At 53.3% G+C, this 24163-nt stretch overlaps 1 protein-coding gene across 4 annotated transcripts; it reads right to left on the bottom strand.

Annotated features, from left to right (window-relative positions):
• STK40 (serine/threonine kinase 40) lies at positions 1–23736 on the bottom strand. 4 transcript variants are annotated; one of them, XM_035562104.2, is made up of 13 exons: positions 23642–23736; positions 16766–16878; positions 15168–15231; positions 14604–14723; positions 13538–13623; positions 12893–13036; positions 11592–11819; positions 10476–10528; positions 7414–7529; positions 4036–4180; positions 3752–3871; positions 2803–2887; positions 7–2283 (listed from the first exon to the last, which is right to left on the bottom strand). In XM_035562104.2, exons 4-13 carry the CDS (start codon positions 14713–14715, stop codon positions 2065–2067), a joined length of 1308 nt encoding a protein of 435 aa, XP_035417997.1. In that variant the 5' UTR covers positions 14716–14723; positions 15168–15231; positions 16766–16878; positions 23642–23736; the 3' UTR covers positions 7–2064. The 4 variants fall into 4 exon arrangements, with proteins under 4 accessions (XP_035417993.1, XP_035417997.1, XP_035417995.1 ...); XM_035562102.2 differs by having other exon boundaries at positions 15106–15231; XM_035562100.2 differs by lacking the exon at positions 15168–15231 and having other exon boundaries at positions 1–2283.
• Between the last annotated feature and the right edge of the window lie 427 nt (positions 23737–24163).

Here is a 24163-nt window from a genome sequence, read left to right on the forward strand (position 1 = left end):
CTCGGAACCAAGTTTTATTGCCGACATGCAGGAGGAGTTTGGATGCAGTACAAAAATAAAGTCTTTATACAAACTTTTTTTTTTTCCTTTTTTTTCTTTTTTTTTTTTCCTTTTTTCCTTACAATAGGAACCTTTTCTACAGCGTGTCACGCACCGCTCCCCCCGGCACCGCTCATGCCCCCCATGCACGACCCCCCCCCCCCCCAAATTTTCCAGTTCGCTTTAACCCAAGCGCGATTCACCGTGCGGGAGCGCTCAGCACCGCGCAGCCTCGCAGAGTCCCCAGAATATTGCTTTATCTTCGGGAAACAGAAGAGAAAAGAGGTGGGGGGAGAGACGGGGAGGGGAAGAAATCGGACAGAGCCTGCGCAACTGGGGCCGGGGGGGGGGGCCCTGCTGGTGGCACGGGGTGGGGGGGGGGGCGAGGGACGGGTCGACCATCCTTGCAATAAATAAGGCTACGACTTGAAGCTACTGGCTCAGCTGGCTGGGGTTGGCGCAACCGTTCCGGTCTGTGTTAGTGTTCACAAGTCACCTGCCTGCTCTGCCAGGGTGCTTGGGCGAGGGGGAGGCAGGAGGTAATGCCCGGTGCTGCCCCGAGTTTGGGTCAAGCCCTGTGGCCGTGAGCGGGGTCCCCTCATGGAGAGCCACGGCCTTGGAGGGGAAGGGTGCAGGCGGGGAGCCTGCCTGGGGCAAGGGAAGGCAACAACACGCTACGCTGCTCGCTCCCTGCAGGGCAAGGGCAGCGGGGACAGCCCCCAGGGCTTTGGGAGCAGTGCCAGCCCCAAAAGGGAGCCAGCACCTACAGCCAAAGGCCACAGAAGCCCCCCTGCCCCTGCTCGCCCCTTTTCCCTGGTGCCAAAAGGGGCCCACGGGGACAGGGGGAGGCAGCCGGAGCGCCCCGCGCCGAGCAGGAGGCCCCGGGGGGCACCAGGAGCTGCAGGAGCGCCGTGCGAGAACGGGTCATCTGGCAAGACAGGCATCCAGTTCACAGAGTGAGGCTCAGAAACGACCGCTCCCGTTCTCAGCACGGCCCTGGGTGACCACCCGGGGCGTCCTTCTCCAGCCTCGGCACCACGCGGGGCGGTGGCGGGGCCGGGTGGCAAGATAAGCGAGGGAACAAATACAGTAGAGACTTCAGCCAGCCCCTTGCTAACTCTAGGCGGATTATTTTGGGAAGCTTTTTCACATTGTAACTCATATATTATATCTGTACCACAACTGAAGTGTGAAAAATGCTAAATCAGAATTAATGCAATTTTAACTGCACCTTAGGTAAGCTACTGAAAAAAAAAAAAGATTAAATCATATATTCTTACGGAACTAAAAGAATCAGTGAAAGGGAGGAAAGAGGTCAAAGGCCAAGCCGGGCCAAGTTCTGCACAACCTCTGAATGACTGCAGACACGATTTGGGCTTTGCAGCCATCGCCTGCAAGGACGAGTCCCGTCCCGTGCCGCGGGTCACGCCGGGTGACAACGCGCCGCCCGGGGTGCTGCAGCCCTCACAAGGCCACCGAGCGTGAGGCTGCACCAGAGCAGGCGGCACGGGCAGACCAACAAAAGGGTTGATGCAGATGAAAGGAAGTGGGAGGCTTCAAGAAATCCTTGCTTTCAAGAAACCCGGATAAATCTAAGCTTATTCAAACCATACGGAGCGAACGCCGTCAGCCGGCTCTCCATGCTACACGGCCGCAACTCTTGTGCCAGCAAGCCAGCTTCACCCTTGGTAGTCTTCTCCTTTCCCCCAGGCTTTGCTCGATCCAGAGAACAGCATGGTTAAAAAGACAAGAGAGGTAGATTACAGTCATGATTAAAAGCAGATTAGTCATCTAGGCTTCGATTTAAAAAACAGATTCCAGAAGATGCCAAGAGGCTGCTGCTTCCAAAACTAGCTTTTGAAAAAAAGTCTTCTCCCTCCAGAGCGATTCGTGCCCCCGAACAGAGCTCAGAAGAATTGCTACATTATTCTCCATCGCGGGACACCGGTATTGCTGTTGAGCTGTGGTAGGCGACGTGAAAGGCGGGCTGCAGGGCGGCGCTTGTGCTCTCGGAGGCGTGGGCAGCTACTTCCGAAGGTACCTCTGCGCCAGGATCGCCGCGTCCAGCGGGTTCATGGGCTGGGCGTCGTGGCCCAGGCGGCGCACGGGGGGGATGTTCCCAAACTGCCGCTTCTGCAGGAAGCTCTTGGCCTCGTGCAAGGTGTTCTTCTCCTCCGCCAGGAGCAGCTGCTGCCTCATGTAGTTCTCGAACTCGTACTGCGAGCACTCCTCCGTCACCTTCACCTGCGGGAGAGCCGCCTCGTCAGAGCCACGGCCAGGAGCAGCCCTCCTGACAAGCAGCCCCTCTGCCACTGCCTCCGACTGGCCTGAGCCACGGGAGGACAACGAGCTGAGGATAACGAGCTGAGGATAACGAGCTGGCGAGGTCACAGGCCACCGCTTCCACCAGGACAAACGTCAGCAAGAGAGCAGGATGCAGAGCACAGCAGGGAGCCTGTGCCAGCACCGCTCCCCCTGCCCCAGCCCCCAGCCGCACACAAGCAGACACCGCTCGAGGAGAGCTCCCGGGGCCAGCGAGCTCGCTGCCATGCAGCTCGGCAGGCTGGAGGCCACGAGGGATGGGCATTCTTTGAGTAAATGTGGCACAGGGATGTGGAAAAGCAGTTTGGGTGTGCAGGTGCTGAGGGCTGCTAGGCCAGCAGGAGATGCAGCCCAGGGAAGCGCGGCGAGCACCGCCAGCCCAAACGAAGCACCGCCACAAAGCCGCAGCCCCAGCACCGGGGGTGGCCCTCCCGCACCTACCTCCTGGGGGTTTTCAGGGTTAGCCACTTGGTCGTCGATGTCTGGCACCACCTGCAAGGGGCCGCTCAGCGAGGACATGGACTGCCTGCGGGGAGAGCGCTGCGTTAGGAGCTCCGCACGAAATCACGTCGTCATCCCCAGAGTCTTGCTTTTTGTTTTTAAACAGGATGCGGAGCTAACATAGGTGGGAGAGAAAGCAGCCACAGCTCCAAAAATCACAGCCGGCCCAGCAGGCAGCACAAGAACTCGGCCTGAGCGCACAGTGCGGCACAGACAGGAGGTCACGGGGCTGATGAGAGGGCTGCATAGATCACACGCTGCCAGGATGCAGTTCTGCTGGGGTGTGCCACCGAAATCTCACCCCAGCTGTTGGATCTTGCCAGTCCTGGCATGAGATTTACCCTTAAAAGGCGTCTCCACCCTGCAACTGCAGCACACCCCTCTGTGTTAGGGTCTCCTGGCCCTTCTCCTCTAGAGATCTCATGCCTGATTTTATTTAAGAGTGTAAGCCTAATTACAAGCTTGCAGGAAGTGTCTGTATTTGGCCTCATGTGTACGTACAGCTATGATATTCTTGACTTTAGTCAAGAAGTCTTTTAGACTTTAGTCTTTAGACTTTAGTCTTTGAAGTCTTTTAGACTTTTAAAGTCAAATCTGGGGCAAGGGAGAGAAAGGAGCAGCGAAGGCCTCTCTGCACCCAGCACTGTTTCACAATTTTATTGTTTTACAGAATGCAACCCTTGTGGCAGTGATAAGCATCTGCACTGACCGTGCTGGCTGTGTCCCCCGCGGACACCAGTGGTTCAGACACAGGATTTTAGACTTTCTGCAGTTCTCACAGATCACCCTCTGGTGTCCTGTGCCTGGCAGCAGCCTGCTGACCACGGCTGCACTAACACAGCTCGAGGCTGGAGATGCCACGCTCCTGCCTCGCTCCTATCGAACGTACCACGATGCTATGATGGAGCTGAGAGAATCCAGCACTTCAGACGCTGTCAGACGCTGCTGTGGATCCAGGACCAGCAGTTTTCGGATCAAGCACACAGTGTTTTCTGAGACCCGCCCATCCCTGGGAGAGAGAACGCACAGGTGAGGCCACGTCTCCGAGGTGGGCAGTCGGCAGCAGGATGCACAAGCAGGGAGCAGGGGTCAGGAAGCACAGGAGCCACTACTGCTCTGACCCCAGGAATCACCACGAGGCTGATTCCCTGGCCGAGGACAGGCTGTACTCACTCGGGGATGGTGTACTCGGCAGCCTTGATTTTGCGGAAGAGCTCCTGAGGTATGCTGTCGTAGAAGGGGAACTGGCCATAGAGCATGGTGAAGAGCACCACGCCCAGCGCCCACATGTCACTGGGTTTTCCACGGTACGGCCGACCTGCAGGGAGGGAGGAGACAAAAGCATTAAGACAGGAAGAGACAAAAGCAACAGGAATTACAGTCCTGCCAGCCCCTGCAGCCCACCGCCAGAGGTAAAAGCTCTGAAGCAACCTCTGCGTGTGTTCCTCTTTTCTAAGCACTGGTCAAAATGCTCGAGCCTTCCTACGGGAGGCCACCGAGAACCTCTTGTAAAGGTGCCTCTGTCACAAATTAGCAAACCAGTGGTCCCCACAGAGCTGTCATCCTGTCTCTACAGAGGATGCTTTCCTTGCTGAGCGGCTAGGACGTGATCTGATAGCATCAGGTGAACAGAAGCACACAGTGCGGGAGCTCACACGACAGCCCACATCTGCCCCACAGAGGTACAGCTGAACCCAGGGAGCAGCCTTGCAGTGCTGCCGCTCAGAAATGCATCCATTCAGTAACCGGCAGCACAATGAGGAGCTCAAGTTTCTCGGAAGGTTCCTTCTGTTGTAGCTCTGCCTTCAGACACCTGCTTCGCCCCCTTCTCCATCCCCAGCAGACTGTCACCACCTTGAACGTTGCAGGCTCCACAGACCCACCCTGCTGCGAGTCCAGGCCAGGGGAGAAGAGAACGTAGGGCCGGCAGGCACGAAGCAGGGCAGGCAGGGAGGAAAGCCCCAAAAGAACAAGTGCTCCTCCGGCAAGGAGCGGCCTGATGCTCACACCAACGCCACCACACTGCCGGCGAGGGGGATTTAGGTGGAGGGGAAGATTTAGGGCATCGAGATGGCACTGGGCCTTCAGGATGGATCCCGAGAGGTGGCTGCAGGATCCAGCTGCGAAGGCGAGAGCCTCCCCGCAGAGGTTTTCCTGAGAGCTGCTGCGGGCCCAGCAGGCCCTGGGAGCCACTTGGTGGAAGCGCTGCTCGTCCCTTCAGCGGCTCCATAAATCAGCCAACAGCAGCTCGCACGAGGGTCAGAACTGAAACTCCACGGCTGTACCACAGCACAGGATCGAGGGAATGACTTCCTCTGACTCACACGGTGAGTCACCGCTGCAGCATTTGTTATTTGTACTAATTATTCCTTGCTTTATATGCTCAAAAAAAAGGCACCTCTCCCTCCTCCTCCAGCTTTTCCTGCTGTGACATTTCAGCAGCCACAAAACGCGAGCCACCTCTTAGCAGAAGACAGCTTCTCCCAGAGACTACAACAATGATCAATTCACCAGGCTTTTTAGGTTCCTCTCGCACAGGAGCATTAGCGATGCAGACAGAGGGATGCTCAGAGTCTGCAGATGGTGGCGAAGCCTGAGCTGTCCTCAAGTAACTTTTCTTTCTGCCTCCGGAGGGGAGCTGCAGACTGAGCCACTTTGGAAAAGCAGTTTCAAGAGCACAGGAAGGGCTGTGTGTGGGGACACCGGAGCTGGAGCACAGAGCAACTGCACCTGAAGGTGAGGAGTCCAGGCAGTGCCGCTGCAAGGCACTGTCCTGTATGTGAGGCTGGGTCTTGGACAGCCTCAGCTGTCAGAGAAGTGAATAAAAGCGGTGTGCTCAGCACCTTGTGGCACTGTGGCACACAGAGAGGCCGTTCAATGCACCACCAGGGGCTGTCGGAAGCAGCTGGGTGCCTGCAGCCCAGCCCAGCACCCCGAGCCAGCAGGAAGGAGCAGCTCCACGCCACCTTCACCAGAGAGCAGCTAGCTGAGCCCCAGCCGCTCCACGCTCCTGCAGAGCAGTTGGCTCCTGTCATCCATCTGGTCATGGGGGCCTCAGGATATCCTGCAGAACAGGAAAGGCCTGCAAAAAACACGCGTCCCACATCCCCGCCTGCCTCTGCCTCCCTTCCTGGCTTAGTCCTGCCCAGGAGGGAAGCAGCCTCAGACCTGCCTGAGAGATCACGACGAAGAGCTCAGCTGCGTTTATCGCCGCCTCCTGTAAACCTGACAACAAACTGGGGTGAGTCTGCCGGCTCTCACAAAGAGAGCAGAAAGGACTAGCTCCCTCTGAGGGTGTTTCTGAGATACAAAAGCTTGGGAGACCAGAGACCAGCAAGGAACGACCCAAATCTTCTGCAGAGGAGTTCTCGGTGTTCTAACAGCATCCTCACGCACACGAGCGGCACAGAAGGCTGGCAGGGGTTCTGGATTTCACACTAGCCATGAGCACACCATCAAGGGGTGCTGCCCAACATACTGCAGGCTTGTACAGAGAACAGTTGGTGCTAGTGACCTACCGGCCAGCTTTGGGCAGTTTACCATCATCCCAACACAAGCTTGACCCTGCCAATGGATAACCCTTGGCAGATGGGATGTGTTAGTGGTCATCTTGGGCTGCACCCTGCAGTTCAGCTCCAGCTCAAAGGAATTATCTGTGCTCAACAGAACGGCTCCATGACATGAGTTAATGCTTAGTAACTGGAGTCTGCATGGAGAGATGCTTCAAATGCACAGCCCGAACTGTAAATGCACCCTCTAACACTCTAGTCCAGCTCACCAGAGAGCAAAACCACTGCCTGCTCAGCTACTGCCAGCACAAAAGCTAGCACAGCAGCAGACCGCAGGGAAGAGAAACCTACTGAAGCAACTAAACAGACAGAAACCCCATCTGTTTCTGAAAGTCCCTGCACTGCAAACAGTTAGAAGGGTGGAGAACCTTAGGAAAAGCTGCTTTCTGCTAGACATCTGCTTTAGGCCTCTGCTGGAGACAAGGTGCAGGCCAAACACACCGCTAGGCTTGCCTGGCATGATCACTCCTCTGTTTTTTAGCAACTCCTCTCAGTCAGCTCAGAAGCTGCCCCGAGGGTCAGCAGTTCCCTTCAGGAAACAAGTAGCTGCTGCTGCAACTGCTCCTTGGGCTGCACTGCCTGCAATAAACTGACCTTACAGGGGTTTGAGACAATTGGCTTAGTCCTAGGGATTTACCTGCAGCTCAGGCGAAGCCTCAGGAATAAAATTCAGATGTGGGAAACTGGAACATCTTGTTTGCAGTCAGACTTATTTAGGAACAGGCAAGGAGCTTTTAATTAGCTTTGAAGTTCAGACTAACCTTAAGACAAGGTACACTCACACTTTCCCTTGATACTTGAAAAAATAGATCAAGTCTCATAATCGGGACCTAATTAAGGGGATCTCAAAAGGTGGGTTACACGTGGGAGCAGAATTAGGTAGTTTTCATTTAATGTTAAGAGCCACGAATAAAAGTGAAGCTAACGTTAAAAGCAGGGGCTGTGAATTCCCACCAAGGAAGCAAAGGGATGGGATGCCTACCACTGAGCACATCTGGGCTGATGTAGGCAGGGCTCCCTCGCTGGTCCTTCAGCAGGTCATCTTCGCTCACTAGGTGCTTCCCAAGGCAGAAATTCGTTATGGTTATTCGATGAGTCCTGGGGAGAATCAGAAGGCATCAGTGAACAAGAAGCATTGTGCCACGAGCCAAACAGCACAAACAGAGGAAGCTGACACCAAAACAGAGATGTCTACGGGGAAAAGATGAGCAGAGTTGCAAGATCAACACCATCCTGACAGGGAGAGATTCTACACCCGTCAGCACAGCTTGCAAGGCTCTTACAGAGAGAACAAGAAAGTCCGTTTTACAGCTATGGACACAACCTACATCCAGCCTTAGTGGCACACGGTGACACCTTGCAGCCACACGACCACCTCCCAGGACCAGCCTGACAGCACCCTGCAGGGATCAGCAGCACCAGGACCTGCACTTACGTGCTTGCTGACCACTGTAGGGCATGAACGTTAAGAAAGTAAAACCCTATTTTAAAAGCTGATTCTCCTCTACTTTTCCCTAACCACCTTGCATCTCCTTCCCACGTCTTCTGGAAGCTGAGGGAAAATACCCTACAGGAAGGGCTGCCCTAGGCAAGCCCTACTGTGCACTGCTTGCTTAAGCATCTTCAGTGGGTGACCACAGGACATGATCAGGTTCGGTGTGACCACTTGCACATTGCCCAACAACCCCACTGCAAGAGTCCCACGGCGGCGTTACCTGTCTCCAGGACTGCTCTTCACAAAAGAGGGAAGATCTAATCAACATCAAAAAGCCTCCTACACTGAAGCACTTCAGAAAAGGTGAGAACAGCGGGCACATGCAATTTCTGTATTGATACCCCTACTTCCCTACGGCATCACCAGCTCCAATTAACGATATTTTTAAGGCAAAGTGAGCCCGTTACAGAATTACTACCACATTAAATCTTCCCTGTCACTCAGGTAATTTGGCTCTTGACATATAGCTTACAGGACTGAGCAGAAAAACACTGCCTAGAAGACTTCTATACTCTTGAAAAATATTACACAATAAAAAGCCTGAAAGCACGAATTAAGTCAGTCAAAATAATCAAGAAATGTTTCCAGCGAGTCTCACAGACAAGTGAAATAAAACCAAGCGTGGGCTGGCAACGGAGAGTTGATTATTAAGACAGACTCGTGCTTAAGAAGTGTTAGCTTCAACTGTCAGGAGACTTCCCTGGTTGAATAGCAATTTGTGGGATTTGTTAGAGACTTACAAGACGAAGTGTTCTAAAGGACGCTCGAACGTTTGGGGTTGCTTGGTTTTATTTAGTCCCTGAGATTTGATTTAACCTGTAGTCATCCAGCTACTGCGCTGACTACATGGAAGCCTGACCTTGTTGTGAGGCTTCACCACGTGCAGCTGGCAGGGGGCAGCGTCCGAGGGACCTTTCGTTAGCCCAGGAGCCTAATGAGGGCCTCGGAGAGTGACACACAACTAACTTCGCTCCCCAGCCAACAGAGAAGACCTGGTGCTCTTTTGTGAGCACGTCTGGAATGGAACAAACACTTCTGATCAGTCCAGATGACTGGTCCTCTCCATGGTAATCTATTCTTAAGCCTCACCCACCCTTTCAAATGACTCACTGCTTCAGAGGCTGCAGTTGTTCCTCACCAGAGCTGATGGTCTTACGAGTAAAAAGCCAAAACATAACACACAGTGCAAAGAACGACTTTGGCAAGTACGGTCAGAGCTTCAAATACCTTCCCTTTCTTGCTAGTGGGGCCCTGTGCGTGCAGCTCTAGCTGTAGGTATCTCCACTGCACACTTTGCCCAGAAAAGGAGGGAAGCTCTGGGTGGATCCTTTAAAGAAGCAACCTTTGCCTGCCTCTTCCTAGCAAGGAGGAATCAAACAAGCAAGCAGAAGATATTGATCTTAAAATCGCTATATAAAAAAATCTCTAAACAATTCACAGGCTTCCCTGAAAACTACTGGCTGTTACGTGTGTGTTTTGGGGGTGGGGGGACACCACGGAGTTCAACCTCAAGAGGCAAAAATCTGTTTGCTTTCAAACAGTATTAGGGAAGAGGAAAAAAAAAAAAAGGCAAGAGCAAGCTGTGACCACGGTGAACCTGCGTGCTTTGTGCAGACTCCGGAAGCCTGCAGACCTAAAGCCTTCCAATTTTTTATTCATTCCACAGAAAACCAGACAGAGTGTGAAAAGACAATGAATTCCGCTCATTCTTAAGGCTAGCGCAAAATATTTAGCCAGTAATGTAATACTGAAGAATACAGCAAAATATACGAGCTGGAACTAGCGTGCCAACTAAACACATAAATCAAGGCAAGTGAAAACTCCAAGGAGCCACCAGGCAAAGCGTACACTGCCCCCAGCTGCCTCTCACTTGGGCTGAGGCCATGCCCCACTGATGCTGCTCGTTCTGCTCCAGGAGGGCTGCTCCCTCCGGTGCCTGCACAGCATCCAAGACTTTGGATACTACTGCTTTATAAACTGGGGCTTGCAGCAAAGCAGCTAATGGCATCAAGGAAGCTATTTCAAGCACAAACACAGACAGAAGAGCTTTTGTTTAGATAAGTAAATATTTTACTGCTAGCAAAAACACAGCAGTGTAGCAGTCAAAGATCTAACACTGCTGTGATTATGGTGCAGACTGCAGCGCTGGGAGTTCCTTTAGCGCGATGGAAAGCGAGTTACGTGAACAGAACTACTCAACACATCTCAGTTCCTTCTTTTTTGTAAGAAGCATTTCTCTTACAGGTTTCTGAATTACTAGAAAATGTAGTTTTCAGAAGTTGGAGTCCAACAGAAAGTGCTGACATGATGTCAGCGAGCGTGGTGGAAGAGTGAACTATTTAAGTTGGGCCCAATTCATTTTTGGAAATTAGCCCATAAACTCTGAACTGGATTTGTATTTTTGTGCAGCTCATTTCCACGTCCCTCAGCCTTCTCACACAAGAGCGCTCTCAATGATTGCTGCCTTCAGTTGTGTTCCTAATAAAGCATCTACTTCAGGGAAAAAGCATAAAAGAACTGCCTGAACAGCAGCTCTCCTGCAGACTTACCTTTTGTTTAGCACCATGTTTCCTAGTTTCAAGTCTCTGTGCACAATATTTTTCTGTAAAATACGTAATAGTAAAACGTGAGCAAAGGCATAATTGTCTAAATTCAATGCTTAGACCAAAGCACTAAGCATCTTTTGAAATTACGTTGTCTTCATTCTCAGACTAAAACAAAACAGGTGGGAACCACCCATCTCCTTAGGTAGTTTGCTTCCTTCTAGATATAAATTAAGAAAGGCAGAGCTGATTCTCACATACAGAAGGAACACTGAATGGTGACTATGTTAAATTAATTACAGTACTTGAAGACACTGGCTTTTGGGTTGAAAAGCAGGGGGGAAAAAAATGATAATGCCCACAGTCCTACGCCTAACACGAGGGGACACCTCAAAATAACCCAGATTAAGGTTTTTAGTCTGGTTGCGTTCTGGGTACTCTGTGCGCTTCATTTTCAGTTCTGCTCAAAGGTACAGACCAAGCAAATTCACTCCTTTGGACATCCGGACAGACTTGAATGAAACCAAAAGGCCAGAAACTTAAGTGCCCGGGCTCAGTATGACCTCAGTAACGATCATTTTACCAAACGATATATAATTCATTGCTCTGCCGAGGAAGGGTGGAAGCCCCTTTTTACAGGGTAAGAAGTCAGACATCAGCAGAATCTATTTTTGTTCCAGTAGCTCCTAGTTCATCGATCTCAAACTTGCAGCTTGAGGTTTTGATCTCACAAATCAATTCTTACATTGAGATTTATTTTGCTTCGAAAGGAAATAGCTTGGAGTGTTTCCTACATCTGATTAACCTCTGCTCTCCTAATCTTCAGCGACCACTTTGAGGTTAATAACACTGTAGTTCACCTGATCTGCACCGAGTCCAGCCTGGCCCCTCTCCACAGTCAACAAATGCTGCGTTATCATCGAGAAACCCGAGGGGAGGGAAAGGGAACGCTCTTTTATGGCTCGGGGCACGAGGTCTTACGCAGAACACCTATTGGGAAATGGCTGGAACACCCATCCTTCATAACCTTTCCACTGCCTGCACAAGGAAGCTTTAAAACATCTCATTCTAACAGGAGAAGACCAAGCCCTCCAGCACAGAAAGGGACAACGAAGACCTTACCTTATGTAATGCTTCTACCACTCGTACCACATCATAAAATATCACAACCGTCTCTCGCTCACTGAGCCTCTTCTCTTTAATGACATAATGCTGCAGATTGATCAGATCTGCCGTTTTGTCACTGAAATCATGAGCACAGAGACAGTCTAACACAAGACAAATGCGCTTCTTCATTTTTCTGACCATTCTATTGGCTTCTAAATCTTCTATAATTTCGCAAGCTCGGTCCTACAGGGAGGAAAAAAAAAAGAGCAATAGTTCAGGGAAGCTATCTGGACATACTCACTGACACAGAGAGCGCTAGAAAATAAATGCACGTTGATCTCAAAGTAAGTGAATGCAATTATAGGCCTTGATCTTTGTCCCGAGTGGGGATTTCAGAAAGAAGATGCATGATCTGTACTTAAAGAAGCCAGAGGAAGTAAATGCCATTTGTTTACGTGTGTATATCAGTACTGATGCTGAAACATGCACCTTTAGATAAAGCCTAAAAAGCTCTGCAGTGGTACAGACTGAATACTAGGGATCAAAGACATCAATAATCAGAAAAATAGCAATCTCAGGACAAAAGCAGCAGTTCTTTCATAACATTAAACAGGACACAACTGACTCGGGCTTGGTTTACTTAAGATATAGCACAGATGGCCTCGAGTGAAATGTCTGTTGACAAAATTTAACCAGCAAGCAAAGCGACTCCGACATCCAAACTGGTAATTCGTACCAGTCCCTCGTACCCATAAACAGTTCTCAGGGTGTTAACAGCATCACAATTCACTGGAGATGCTGATCAGCACATTTACTAGTTTGTTTTAACATGCTGAAGCAGTTTCTTGGCAACTTGTTCCTCCTTACAAGTCATCATTAAGCAGCAGAGAGACTGGAAAGCACAACATCAGTTCTAAAGGTGCTCTACGAGCACAAATTAATTCACCAGTAAAGCAGCTATTTTCCTCCCTGAGAAGCAGGGAGGCAGCCTATAAACGGCCATTACACAAGGTTTAAAAGGCCTCAGGTGCAATATCACAGGAGTCACTGTCAAACAACAAGTATCAAAGGGTGTGCTACGGTGTGCCTGCCCCATCTTTCACTGTTCTCACGCTCCCCAAATCCCAAACCCCGTTACATCACAAGGCCCTGCCACAAACTTGCTCGCTTGAAGCAGCGTTGATTAATCTCAGCGGTGTGCTGCTAATCCTGTATGCACAAGAACGGGGTCAGCATGAACCGTACATTAAACAAAAGCAGCTGAAGCCAACAGCACTTCCTGGCATTCCCCCAACCTGCACGGTGACCAGCTGTACCTGGAAGAGCCCGTGATGATGAACCACTCCTTCCTGATTGTGGAGCAGGGAAAGGAGAGAATACTCTGTGTGCAGCAGCATCTTGCCCTGTCGTTCCTCCTGCGTTTCTATTCCTTTATCACCCCTTTCTTCTAAAGTGAGAATCTTCGGGAAAAGGGAAAAGACCTTTACAACTCCCAGAAAAACCCAAATGCCCCCAGAGCTCTCACATTTCAGGCATTCACACGTGTATTTAACAGTTGGGTGTAATTACTCTTATTCGTACACTTGCCACAAACCCTGTCTGAACTAAGAGCTGTGCAGAACGCACAGCATGAGTTTGATTAACACAGGAAAGCAGGCTCAGGTGGTTTTTGCAAATACCCCAAGTGACCTTCCCTGCTGGAGCCACCACTATCTCAGGTACCGTGGTGGAGACCTGAAGGCTCCAGGACAGCCCCAGGAGAACAGCAGCCACAGCGGCCCTCGTCTCAGAGCCAATCTCCACACCAGATCAGTGGTGCCTGGCAGGGCTGCCCTGCTGAGGGGAAGTTCCAGCAGCCATTTCCCTCAGTTCAGCCTGCACCAGACACTGCTGCAAGCGCTTCGCTGCGAGGGCAAAAGTTAGAGAGCTCTGAAGATGTGGAACCCCTGCGTTTTGCTTACCTTTAGCTGATAGAAGTCATCTGTCCCATCCTTTCTTGCCAAACACTGAACAATACTTGGCACAGGGGAGTTACCTAAACGTGGACCTAACAGCACAAAGCAAAAACAGACTTGTTTTCCTTTAAGCAGAAATGACTAATTCGGGATTACATCAGTATTCAAGTGTCACGCAGTTTACATTAGCTTAAGTCAAGTTCCTTTTTTTTTTCTGGAGACTGTCTTTCCGCAAAGCACAATCTAAAGAAAAAAGTGGTACTGAGCTATGAACCCTTTTTGGGCAATGTTTCAGGTTCTTCACTAGAAAACCATTTAACAAAGAACCCCACACGCAGCACAGCTGTATTTAGAAGTTCAAATTTCTGCATGCCTGAACCACACAGCTTTTACCTTTACTAGCAACACCCACGGCAACTACTGGTAGCGCCTCCGAGCCTCACTGCAACCTCTGCAGGGACTGCTCGGGTGCAGAGATAACTCCAAATTTCAGGTTAATGTACAGTCTCCCCTCTTCAGTTTAAATCTACTTCTGATCGAATTACCCATTGGTTTCCACTGGGAAGTCCATCATGTTAAAGTCCATCAAGTTTTTAGCACTTTATGCGACTCGTTCCAAACTAACAACTTTTCTAGCAACTCTTAAAAGCCAGCAGAGTGGCCTTGCCCGGGCACACATCCATTATAATAGCCATTACTGCATTACTTAGCTGTCTACATGCTGATTTGACAGAATATTCCAGGCAAAATGGGTTAAACACATCCCTAGAACTCTAACTGAAAAGCCTCTGAATTTGCTTTTTTATCAAAGTTTAAGAATGTAGTTAAAAAAAAAAGTAAAAGTAAAAGCAAGGGTTCACATTTATCTGAAAGGCCATGCCTGCCTTGCTGCATTAGCATTACGAATCTCTTTAGTTTGACCAGCTGCAAGGGTTGCTGCTCTGTTACATCATGGGAATTGCTCTGGTATAAGGTGCTAAGTTACACATCTGCTTTTCCCTTTATTTTCAGTTTTGCAATCAGCAGCTCTCTATCTTGAAAACTAAAGAGGAAGAAAACCCTCCCTGCTTACCTAGAATAAAAGGGCCCGCTCTCTTGGCATTATTTCCAGAAATCCCTGTACAAAGAGCTTTTGCCTTAGTGGATGTTTCCCCAGCTCCTCTGTCTGATGCTCGCCGCTTCATCCTCGGCTCTTGAAAGAGAGAGAAGATCGCATTTTGGTGAGCAACTGAGTTAGTTTCCTCATACTATCCCTTATTTCATACAGGAAGGCTTTCACTTACTGATGCACTTGTCTCTGCCTACTCGTGCTTCTGTGGAAAAAAAACACAACTACGGCTCATTTATTGATAGCCCAGTTGTGGGCTGGAGGCTTAATGCATTTTGAAGGTATAAATCAGGCTCATTATTCAAAGCAACGTTTCCTAGAACAGCTTGTTTGAGAGACATAGTGGGAACAAGTCAAAATAATTAGAGCTTGTTTTACAGCAAAAACAAGTTTGCACATTAACATATTTCAAAAAAAAAACCTCTGAAAGCAGATGCCTAAGTTATCCTTTTGCATGGGTGCCTACTTCTGATTCAGCCTATGGGCTTGTGCAGATCCATTCAGAGAACTCCCCTGCAGCCAGCTCACCAAGCACCCCAGAGGTTCAGGTCTATTCCTCGAGCAGCCACGAGCACACGACATTGCAGCTGACCTTAAAAATGAACGATATCTTTCACCATTTCCAGCAAGGGCACGGAAAACCAACACACACTAATTAAATGAATTTCACAGTAACTTAACAATGATTTTTTCAAAAAGGCACTTTTAGTCTTGGAATAAGTCCTCTCTCTTTGTACCCCGTTAGGCTCTAAGCTTTTTATTGCCTCCTCCATCCATCTCCATGCCATACAACTGGACTGAGCAGAACACCTGAAATCTGAGTCTGACATGGGGAACATTGCCTCGCTGCAGCCTCCTCACGCAGGAAGGATGCTCTGTTCAGCTTACAGCCCTGCTACCTGCCTTTAATTGATATTCTAATGAAGGGAAACGCTGCGGTGTCAGGACGTGGGCTCTCTGGCACTACCAGTAGCACACAATTCAATCTAACAGATGAGAATCTCAAACTTTGCATCACAGTACCCAAGGCCCATTCATACCACCACAGCTCTCGAGCACAAGCAACCAGAAGTCACCAACTTCTGCTTATTCTGGCAGAGCAGAAAATCCGATTTCCAACATGAATATTGGGCTACTCAAAAACCTAAAGAGAATCTGAGGTGGCAGTGAAAAACCGATACCTACAGGGCCAAATAAATTCAAGCCTCAGTCACTGAATCTTCTCTTCCCCAAAGCAAAGTCCTGTTCTGGCTTAGCAGGAAAAGAACCTCTCACGTTTGCTGCCAAGCAGTCCTTCACATGCAGCATGCTCAAGTGTAAATCAGCTCCATCAAACTGAAGTTGTGTTTCCAATACACTTTCTCCTCACCTTTCTCTCTTGGAAAATAGTTTCAAAGGCTTTCACAAATATCTACACATCAAATGTCCGTGTTCTGACATTTCAGAGGTTGATTTTTTTTCTTCTAAGGGGGCTGGGAGAGAGGAGGAACTAAGCACAGATCCATTTTCTTACTCTGAGCAAGTCAAAACCAAGCCCTGCTGGTCTTCCCTAAGAGGTCACTACAGCAGACCAAGAAAATATTTTGGGTTGTACTTGTTTAAAAAAAAAAAAAAAAAGGTCTCAGAGTTTCAGCAAGTCAGAGACTGATAAATCACCATACTTTGAACAAGGCTGGGACACTCACCCTCTGGCAGCCCCACCCTTTCTGTAGCCACAACAGTGATCTCATTGCATTAATTATCTAGCAGTATCTGTCACCGAGGTCAGAGATAGCGAGAGAGATTAGGCGAGAAGCCTTTCAGCAGGCTGCACAGCCCTGCACTACTGAATTCCACCAAAAGTTCACATCTGGGAAAGAGAAACATTACCAGGCCCAGCTGCTTCAGCATCTCCAGATCCTTGCTTTGTTCCTTCCCCATCCCTGCCCTAACGTTTGGTTGTGCCTTATAAAGCTCTCCACTCCTCGCAATGCAATCAGCCCTGCTGGAAACTTATGAGTAAGATTTCCACAGGAGAAACCCCACTGCACAGAAACTCTGAGATAATGACCCTTGTGCAATCGGAGCCGGATAGGAATCTCTGGTGCAAACGGCGTTATCGTAAACAAAATGATCTGAGCACTCACGTAGTTCAGCATCAACTGTATCTTGACTCTTCTTCCAAACTAGGTTTTCCAACGTCTCAGGAGACAGAAGTCATCACCTCGGAGAAGGCAGGATGGTCGAGAGGTCGAGGGCTCTGTAACGTGAAACGAGATAGACTTGATGCTGCGCTTCTGGATTATTCCTGATTACAGTAACGTGGTATGCACCCAGACTTCTGCAGCCTGAGACATCTGTGTTTGTTTTGGCTCAGAAAGGGCCCGAAACCTCCTGCTATCACATGAGAGAACGAGAAGGGCTCTACGAGTTTAGTCACCAAGGAGTCACAGACGCATGGCCCTGCGCAGAGAGGCAAACACGAGCGTCAACGGCCCCCAGTGACATTTTGTGATGTGACACACATCTGCACAGCACAAACACACACATTCTGCACTTTAACCTCCACCACAGCACACTGGCTTGCCTGCTTTAACCACCTCTCAAGTATATCCATGCTGCCACAACAGAACCTTCATCACGGGACGTAATTTTTAAGTCACGGTAAGACTGATGCTTAAAGCCTGGACTAGAACAGCACAATTTTGGCAAAAGGCAGAGAACACCACATCGAGCCCTACCCTTACAAATCCCCACTGCAAACTGATTCCTTGTTACAGCTTATATTGGACTCTTTACATAAAAAAAACATCAAGCTAGTGGCACTTGGCGCTGCTTAATGGTTCACCCAGCCCCACTAGAAAGGATCCATTTACAACAGACCCTCCAGAACCGCACTGATCCCCAGAGCTCCGCGTTTACCCCTCAGGTACCGCACACGACGCCCGTTTGATGACCCAGGCTGGCTCACACCCAGTAATCGCTCAGACCACCGACGGCAGGCATGTGGGGAACACGTGGGAGCCGGGCTGCCAGCACCAGGAGGCTGGGGGGTGGCGGGACGAGCAGGCTGCACGGCGCCAGCCAGCAGCGCTTTCGGGACGAGCTGTCTGTGCGCGGAGCACTTCTGGAGGTTCCCCAGCCCGGCTGCTCTTTATGGACACCCTCCAATTTCAAGCAGCATCCTTGTGGGAGCAGGAGAGGAAACACCAACGTGCGCTCAAGGATGAAGGACGACCCTGCTCGTGCCACCCAGGGCACTTTGCATCCCACCTCCCCGCGCAGCATCCGCTGGGCCTCAAGGCAGCGGGGACAGCGAGGGCAGCAAAACCCCACAGAAAACAAAGGGACTGCCCCGTAGGAGCCAGAGCTGCCTCCAGCTCTGGGCTTCCACGTGAGCGCGCTTCGTGCTGAGCGCCTCTGTGGAAAGAGCAGAGGGAAGTCGGATGCAGGAAGGTCTCGGGACAAAGGGAGGAGAGGCAGGGGCAGGCGCAGCGGAAGGCAGGAGGACTGTTCCCTTTTCTGCGCGTTGCGTAACCCTGATTAGAGCAAGGAAATTGGTCAAAAGGCCGCGGACTTCGTTGTGTAAGCCTCCCGCAGCACCGGGGCCATCCACTCGGCACGGGTCTAAAAATAGCGTTTTGAGACAGGGCTTAAGGAAAATACACTGAGCAGCCACAATTGCAAGGCGGGAGGCTCCCTCCCCGCCGGGCCAGCAGGTGCCTTCTACCCACGAACCCATTTCATCTCGACACAAAGCTCTGATTCCAAGGGGCTCCGCTGCTGGAAGCGCTCGCGGCACAAAGCCGGCACTTCTCAGACGCAAATAACCGCACTGTGTGCTGGAAGAACAAGCCTGAAGTTAGTTTTAGGCTTAAAGTTACTCCGCAGCTGGAAACGGAGACGCCAGCCCCGCAGCAACCCTCGGCACTCGGAGCTGGGAGCAGGATGGGGGCGATGGGGATCCGTCCTGTCCTGACGGCACGCTGGGTCCCTCTTCTCACCCTGCTGCTAGCACGGCCGGGGCAGCAGAGCTTCTCCAGGACGGGTTTACTCACAGCACGCAGGTGAGGGACTGCTGCACCGCACAAGGGTCCCTCCTCCAGCACAACGAGCAGAGGGAGCGAAGAGGCAGCAAGCGGAGCCCCGCACGGGAACCCGCTCGGCTGCAAACTGAGCTCTTCCAAAATTCAGACGTGGTGCAGAGCTCAGGACCGGGAGGGTTCCTGTGGAAGAGGTGGTCAGCCTTCAAAAGGTGAAGAGCACGCCTCTAGCAACCTACAGGCAGCCTCACGGGCCAGGCAGCTGGGGTTTTCCAGCCCTAAGGACTACAAAATCCTCCTTTCAACCTCAGCAAGATCCGTCTCAAGAGAGAGCACCCAACACTGCCGCAGAGCCGGACCGAACGCATTCATCCTTCCAACCGCCACCCGAGGGACGCGGCCGTGGGTACTCGCAGGGTGGGTTCACCGCCCCCTTCCCCCCAAAAAACAAACTGTTCGAACCGAGTCGAGCCGCCCCCGCCCCGCCATCTGCGGCACAAACGGCCTCCCTCGCGCAGACAAGGAGCCTCGCTCAGAAATCCACCGCTTGCTTCTGACGCGCCGCATCCGACGCCTCACCGGAGGAGCGGCCGCAGCTCCTTACCGCACCAGCTCTGCCTTTAATGGAATTATTAATCAAATCGTTCTGCAGGCCTCGATGCAACGTCTTTTAATTACGTAGCTTAAGGACACGGGCTAATTCCTGAGTTACCGCGCGACGTTCCGGTGCCCGGCACAGCAACAAAGGAAAGCGAGAGGAGGCAGCTGCCCTTTTCATCCCAGATTAAAGAGCAGGCAGGGCCTGCAGTCCGGCAGCCACCACTGACAGCAGGAAAAAAAAAACAAAACCAACAACAAAAAAAGCACCTTTGGGGCGTTAACAGGATTACTCAGCACCACAGAAACCAGTTAAGAAACTGGAAGAGCTGACAGAACCTCAGCGACGCTTTCTGGTTTTATCTCACGGGGGACGAAGCAGGTCACTCTGTGGTTACGCTTTCTAGTGCGACGACGTTAGAAAGACAACCCAGAAGGACACGCAGACACTGCTCTTCTCCAGCCACCGGCGTCCCCCCGGTGTCACCAGCTGTGAATTACCTCTGCTGCCACCCCTCGAGAAGCTCGCTGCAGACGGGACGAGCTCGCTGTGCCTCACCCAGGCTCCTGCATCCCCCTGTCCTCGCCCAGACAGGGAGACCCCTCCCCAACACGGGGTTTGCCACGGTTTGGTTTTTGGGCAGCCCAACACTGCACTCGGCGCCGAGCTGGAACGAAGGTCACAATTCATTCGTTTCTGTTTTTAAGTGGCAAATTCCAGCTCATCGGGAGCGATGTTGGACAGGACCTAAACGCCCAGATGAGGACTAACATGAAACGAACAAACCCTGGGCTACGGTCTGACAAAGATTAACACGAAGCGAGCAAAACCCGGGCTACGTTCCGACTTCTCAGCGCAGGAACGCGCAGCAGCAACAGGCTCGGATGGCAGCGAGAGCGTGGCCATCGCCTCGCCCTGCCACACACCCTCCCTCGAGACCCCGAGACCTGCTGCTCGGGGAGAGGCAGGGCTGCCCCAGGACAGCTGCCCTGCAAGGTGGAGCACGAACCAGCCCCGACGAAGAGTGGCTGGGAGCTTCTCTGCCTGCGCCCAGCGGCGGTCGGATCGGCTTCGCTGTTTTGGTCGCTTTGCTGTACGGGAGCATTAACTTTTACAGACCTACGGCACCAAAAGCTTTGGGAGTTTAAACGGTTCTGCAAAAGAAATATAAATAATTAAAAAAAGAGGAAAAAAAAAAAAAAAAAAGGTCCACCGGATGACTCAGAGAGCCAACAGTGCAACCCGCGTGCGGCGCCGCGAGCCCTTCCAGGAAGGGACGCCTCCTCCAGAAAGAGGAGCCCTGACTCAGAAAGTTCTTGGAAACGCGCGGAGACTCACCGAGCTGCTTCCCCGTGCCCCAGCCAGCTCCCAGCGGGACGCCGAGCTGCTCTCCCCGAGCACAGCCACGCTCTCAAGGCGGCACCCCCATCCCCGGACCCTGAGCCCCATGGGGGAGTCGAGGTGGCCGCCAGCAGCCGCCGTGGCACCAGGGGACCCCCACGCACCTTGCTCACTCCAGCTGCTGCCGGTCCGCGACTTTGTAGGGACGAGGCCACCTGCAGGAACCACACACGGGGGAGGAAATCCCTTCCAGGCCCCCGGGGGAAGCTCCGAAGCGCAGGAATCCAGCGCCCTAACCACGGCACGAGCTGGCAGCTGTGGCAGCGCTGCCTCCAAACCCCTCTGATGCATCAGCACCCCGGCTCGAGGACTCATCCCAACCCCGGACTCACGCTGGGAGTTCCCTGCCGGGTTACACAAACACCACCTCCAGCTTAACCCCTTCTCCCCGCAGCACCGGAGAGCCTGGGAGCGAAACCCGCAGCCCTGGGGACGCCCGCGCCGAGCCAAACGGGCACTGCCCTTAAAATCTGCACCAGGCAGGACCAGGCTGGGGTTTTTGATCCGAGCTGACGTTGCCGTGTGCGTTCAGTGCTCCATAAATCACCGCAGCGGGACCTTCCTCACGCACACACGGATTCTCACCTGACTCAGGCGCGCTGACACTTTTACAGCCAGGTGTGGTCGCTCGGCTCGATAGGGAAACGATACTGGGCTCATCACCGATACTCTGCTCGCCGAGCCCCGGCTTGGTATTAAATAACAGGGACTTCTAAATAATAGAAGTTACCCACACGGTTAATTCCGACCCTATTCCTGTCCCTAAGCACCAGTTCCTAGCGCCACGCTAGCGTTGCTCTAGTTTGTATCGCAAAAGCATTTTGATGCACCGCAAGTTTAAAAAAAAAAAAAAAAAGAAAAAAAAAAGGACAACAGCTAACGAAATCAGACTATTTCACCCAGAAAATTACAGCAGGAGCACAGCTTCCTCCAGTCCAGCAGGAGCTCAGGCAGGATCCGCAGGATGCCCTTCACCAGGCAGCAGCTGGGTGCCTGCGAGGCGTCCGGAGACAATTCAGCGACATCCCGAGGACAAGCAGCAGCTGGACACGAGGGGGCTTTTACGTACCGCGGCTGCGTGACCAAACCAGCGGTGCGGATGCCACAAAGAAACAATAAAAGGACGTAGCAGCAGCGCTCCGGCATCAGGGAAACTCTTCCCACATCCGGGCGGCTCAGCCCAGGGGCTGCTCGCTCGCAGCCTGCCCACGGCAACGCGCCCGCAGCCACCTGCACGAGGCCCTGCTCCCGCACAAATTTCCAACGGTTCCCAGTAACGCCCGGGTTCCCCTACGCCCAGCAGAACTCCTCACCAACAGGCGAGCCCAGCCCCTTCCTGGGAGCGTTTCATTTCTGCTCACTGAAAGCCACGGGCAGCGCGGGGACCATTTGTCACCTGCGGCAGCGGGACAGGCGCACGGGTGCTGTCGCGCGGCAGCGGACACGCGTTTTGTTGACAGAGCTGCCAGGGTGCTTTCAAGAAGCGTTTCTGCAGCAGGAGAAAGTCGCGATTGCATCAAGCCCAAACACAGAGCTCAGGTAACCGGCAAAACCTACGGGCTTTGTGCAGGAACGAGTTCCCTGGAGATTTCACCCCCAGAGTCTGCCGCTGAGAGGGAAGGGAGCAGAAAAACCCCACCTAGCAGCGTACAGAGCTGCGGGATGAAAGAGGGTCTTGGGAACTGCAGTGGTGTTAAAAGCCCCAACTCCACCTTGGCTGAGCTCTTCTCCCCTCACACATGTTCAAAGAGCAGAAAATCAGCAGCTGCTGCCTCCTCCGTCACCCAGCACAACGCAAAAAAACCCAAACCCCGAGCAAGGAGGCCATCAGCACCAACAGCTCGGGGTTATGCTGCAGCAAGAAGCACCGTGTGAGCGCTGCTCTGCACATCCAGCCCCTCTGCTGCACCCCCAGCCAGGGCTGCTGGCAAGGCTTTGCCTGCAATGACAAAAAGCAGCTCACCAGGTCCTGACTGCAGGAACCAGAGAATCATTAGGGTTGGAAAAGCCCTCCACCATCACCTGGTCCAACCGCCCCCCTACCACCACCATCACCCACTAACCACGTCCCCAAGCCCCACGTCCAACCTCTCCTTGAACGCCCCCAGGGACGGTGACTCCACCACCTCCCTGGGCAACCCGTCCCAACGCCCGACCGCTCTTTCTGAGGAGAAATGTCTCCTCATTTCCAGCCTGAACCTCCCCTGGCACAACCTGAGGCCATTCCCTCTGGTCCTATCCCTGGTTACCTGTGAGAAGAGGCTGACCCCCAGCTCCCCACACCTCTCTTTCAGGCAGCTGCAGAGAGCGATGAGGTCTGCCCTGAGCCTCCTCTTGTCCAGCCCAAACCCCCGCAGTTCCCTCAGCCGCTCCTCACAGGACTTGTGCTCCAGGCCCTTCACCAGCCTCGTAGCCCTTCTCTGGACACGCTCCAGGGCCTCGATGTCCTTCTTGTGCTGAGGGGCCCAACGAGAGCCGTGCTGGGCAGCGGCACAGACCCCGCTCACTCCCCCAGGCCAGGAGCCCTGGTTTTGGTGGCCAGGACCTCACACGGCACCGGACGGGCCCCGTCCCCAGGGTCCTGCCCCGCGAGGGGGGGGCTCGGGGCCGGGCCCAGCTCCTCAGGGAGACACCGGCACGCGTTGAACCGGCGGGGGAAGGAGACCCGGAACCGGCGAAACCTCGGGGAGGGCTGCGGGGCACCGAGGAGGACCGGGAGGGGCCCGAAGAGGAAACCGTGAAGCCTCTCCCGGCACAGCGGGGACCCGGCCGGCCTCCCCCCGCCTCTCGGCCCGTCCCCGCTCCCCCCCCCCCTCCCCCGGCCTTGGGCCGAGCCCCCCGTGACAGACCCGGCCCCGCGGCCTCCGTGGGGCCCTGCCGGCCGCGCTGCCCGGCTGCCGAGCCGCGGGGCCGGGACCACGGGCGGCCGAGCGGTGCCGTGCCCGGCCCTTCCCACACCGCCCCGGGCCGCCCCCGCTCACCCATGGCCCCGGGGCCGCCGCGGCCGCCGCCGCCTCCCGCAGCCGCAGCCCCGCGGCCTCCGCTCGGCGGCCACCTGACAGCGGAAGTGACGCACGGCCCGGCCCGGCCCCGCCCCGCCCCGCGCCGCCATCCCGCCTCCTGGCGGCCGCCACCGAGATGGCGTCCGAGGGGAGGGGGCGGGGCTCAACGGGAAGGGCGGCGGTGATTGGGCGAGCGATGTGAGTGGCAGGTAGGGCAGATGCCGGGGGGGGTGGCTGGAGGGAGGCAGGCCACGATTGGTTGAGGGCCGACTGCTGATTGGCTGAAGCGCGGTGACTCCCTCAGCCGATTGGCTGCGCTTGCATCAAAGGCTGGCCGGCGAACCGATGGCGGTCACGGGGCAGCTGGGAGCTCGCTGCGATTGGCGGGGGGGCGGGGCTTCCGCGCTGCCGCCCGTTGCCATGGCAACCCCGCGGCCTTAGCGCCCGGCCTGGGCCTACTCCGGGGCCGGGCCCCAGGCGAAGCCCCCGGGGGGCCGAGGC

The sequence above is a fragment of the Cygnus atratus genome, chromosome 23 (genome assembly GCF_013377495.2).
Source record: "Cygnus atratus isolate AKBS03 ecotype Queensland, Australia chromosome 23, CAtr_DNAZoo_HiC_assembly, whole genome shotgun sequence".
Taxonomy (NCBI): domain Eukaryota; kingdom Metazoa; phylum Chordata; class Aves; order Anseriformes; family Anatidae; genus Cygnus; species Cygnus atratus.

Bases quoted from the DNA above. Each gene is read 5' to 3' on its own strand.
- STK40 (XM_035562100.2), bottom strand. From the start codon at position 14,715: ATGAAGCGGCGAGCATCAGACAGAGGAGCTGGGGAAACATCCACTAAG. The intron at 4,181-7,413 runs GTAGGCATCCCA...CCCTCCCTGCAG, and splicing joins CAGCCCAGATGTGCTCAGTG to GTCGGCCGTACCGTGGAAAA. The intron at 2,888-3,751 runs GTACGTTCGATA...CTCTCCCCGCAG, and splicing joins AGCTCCATCATAGCATCGTG to GCAGTCCATGTCCTCGCTGA.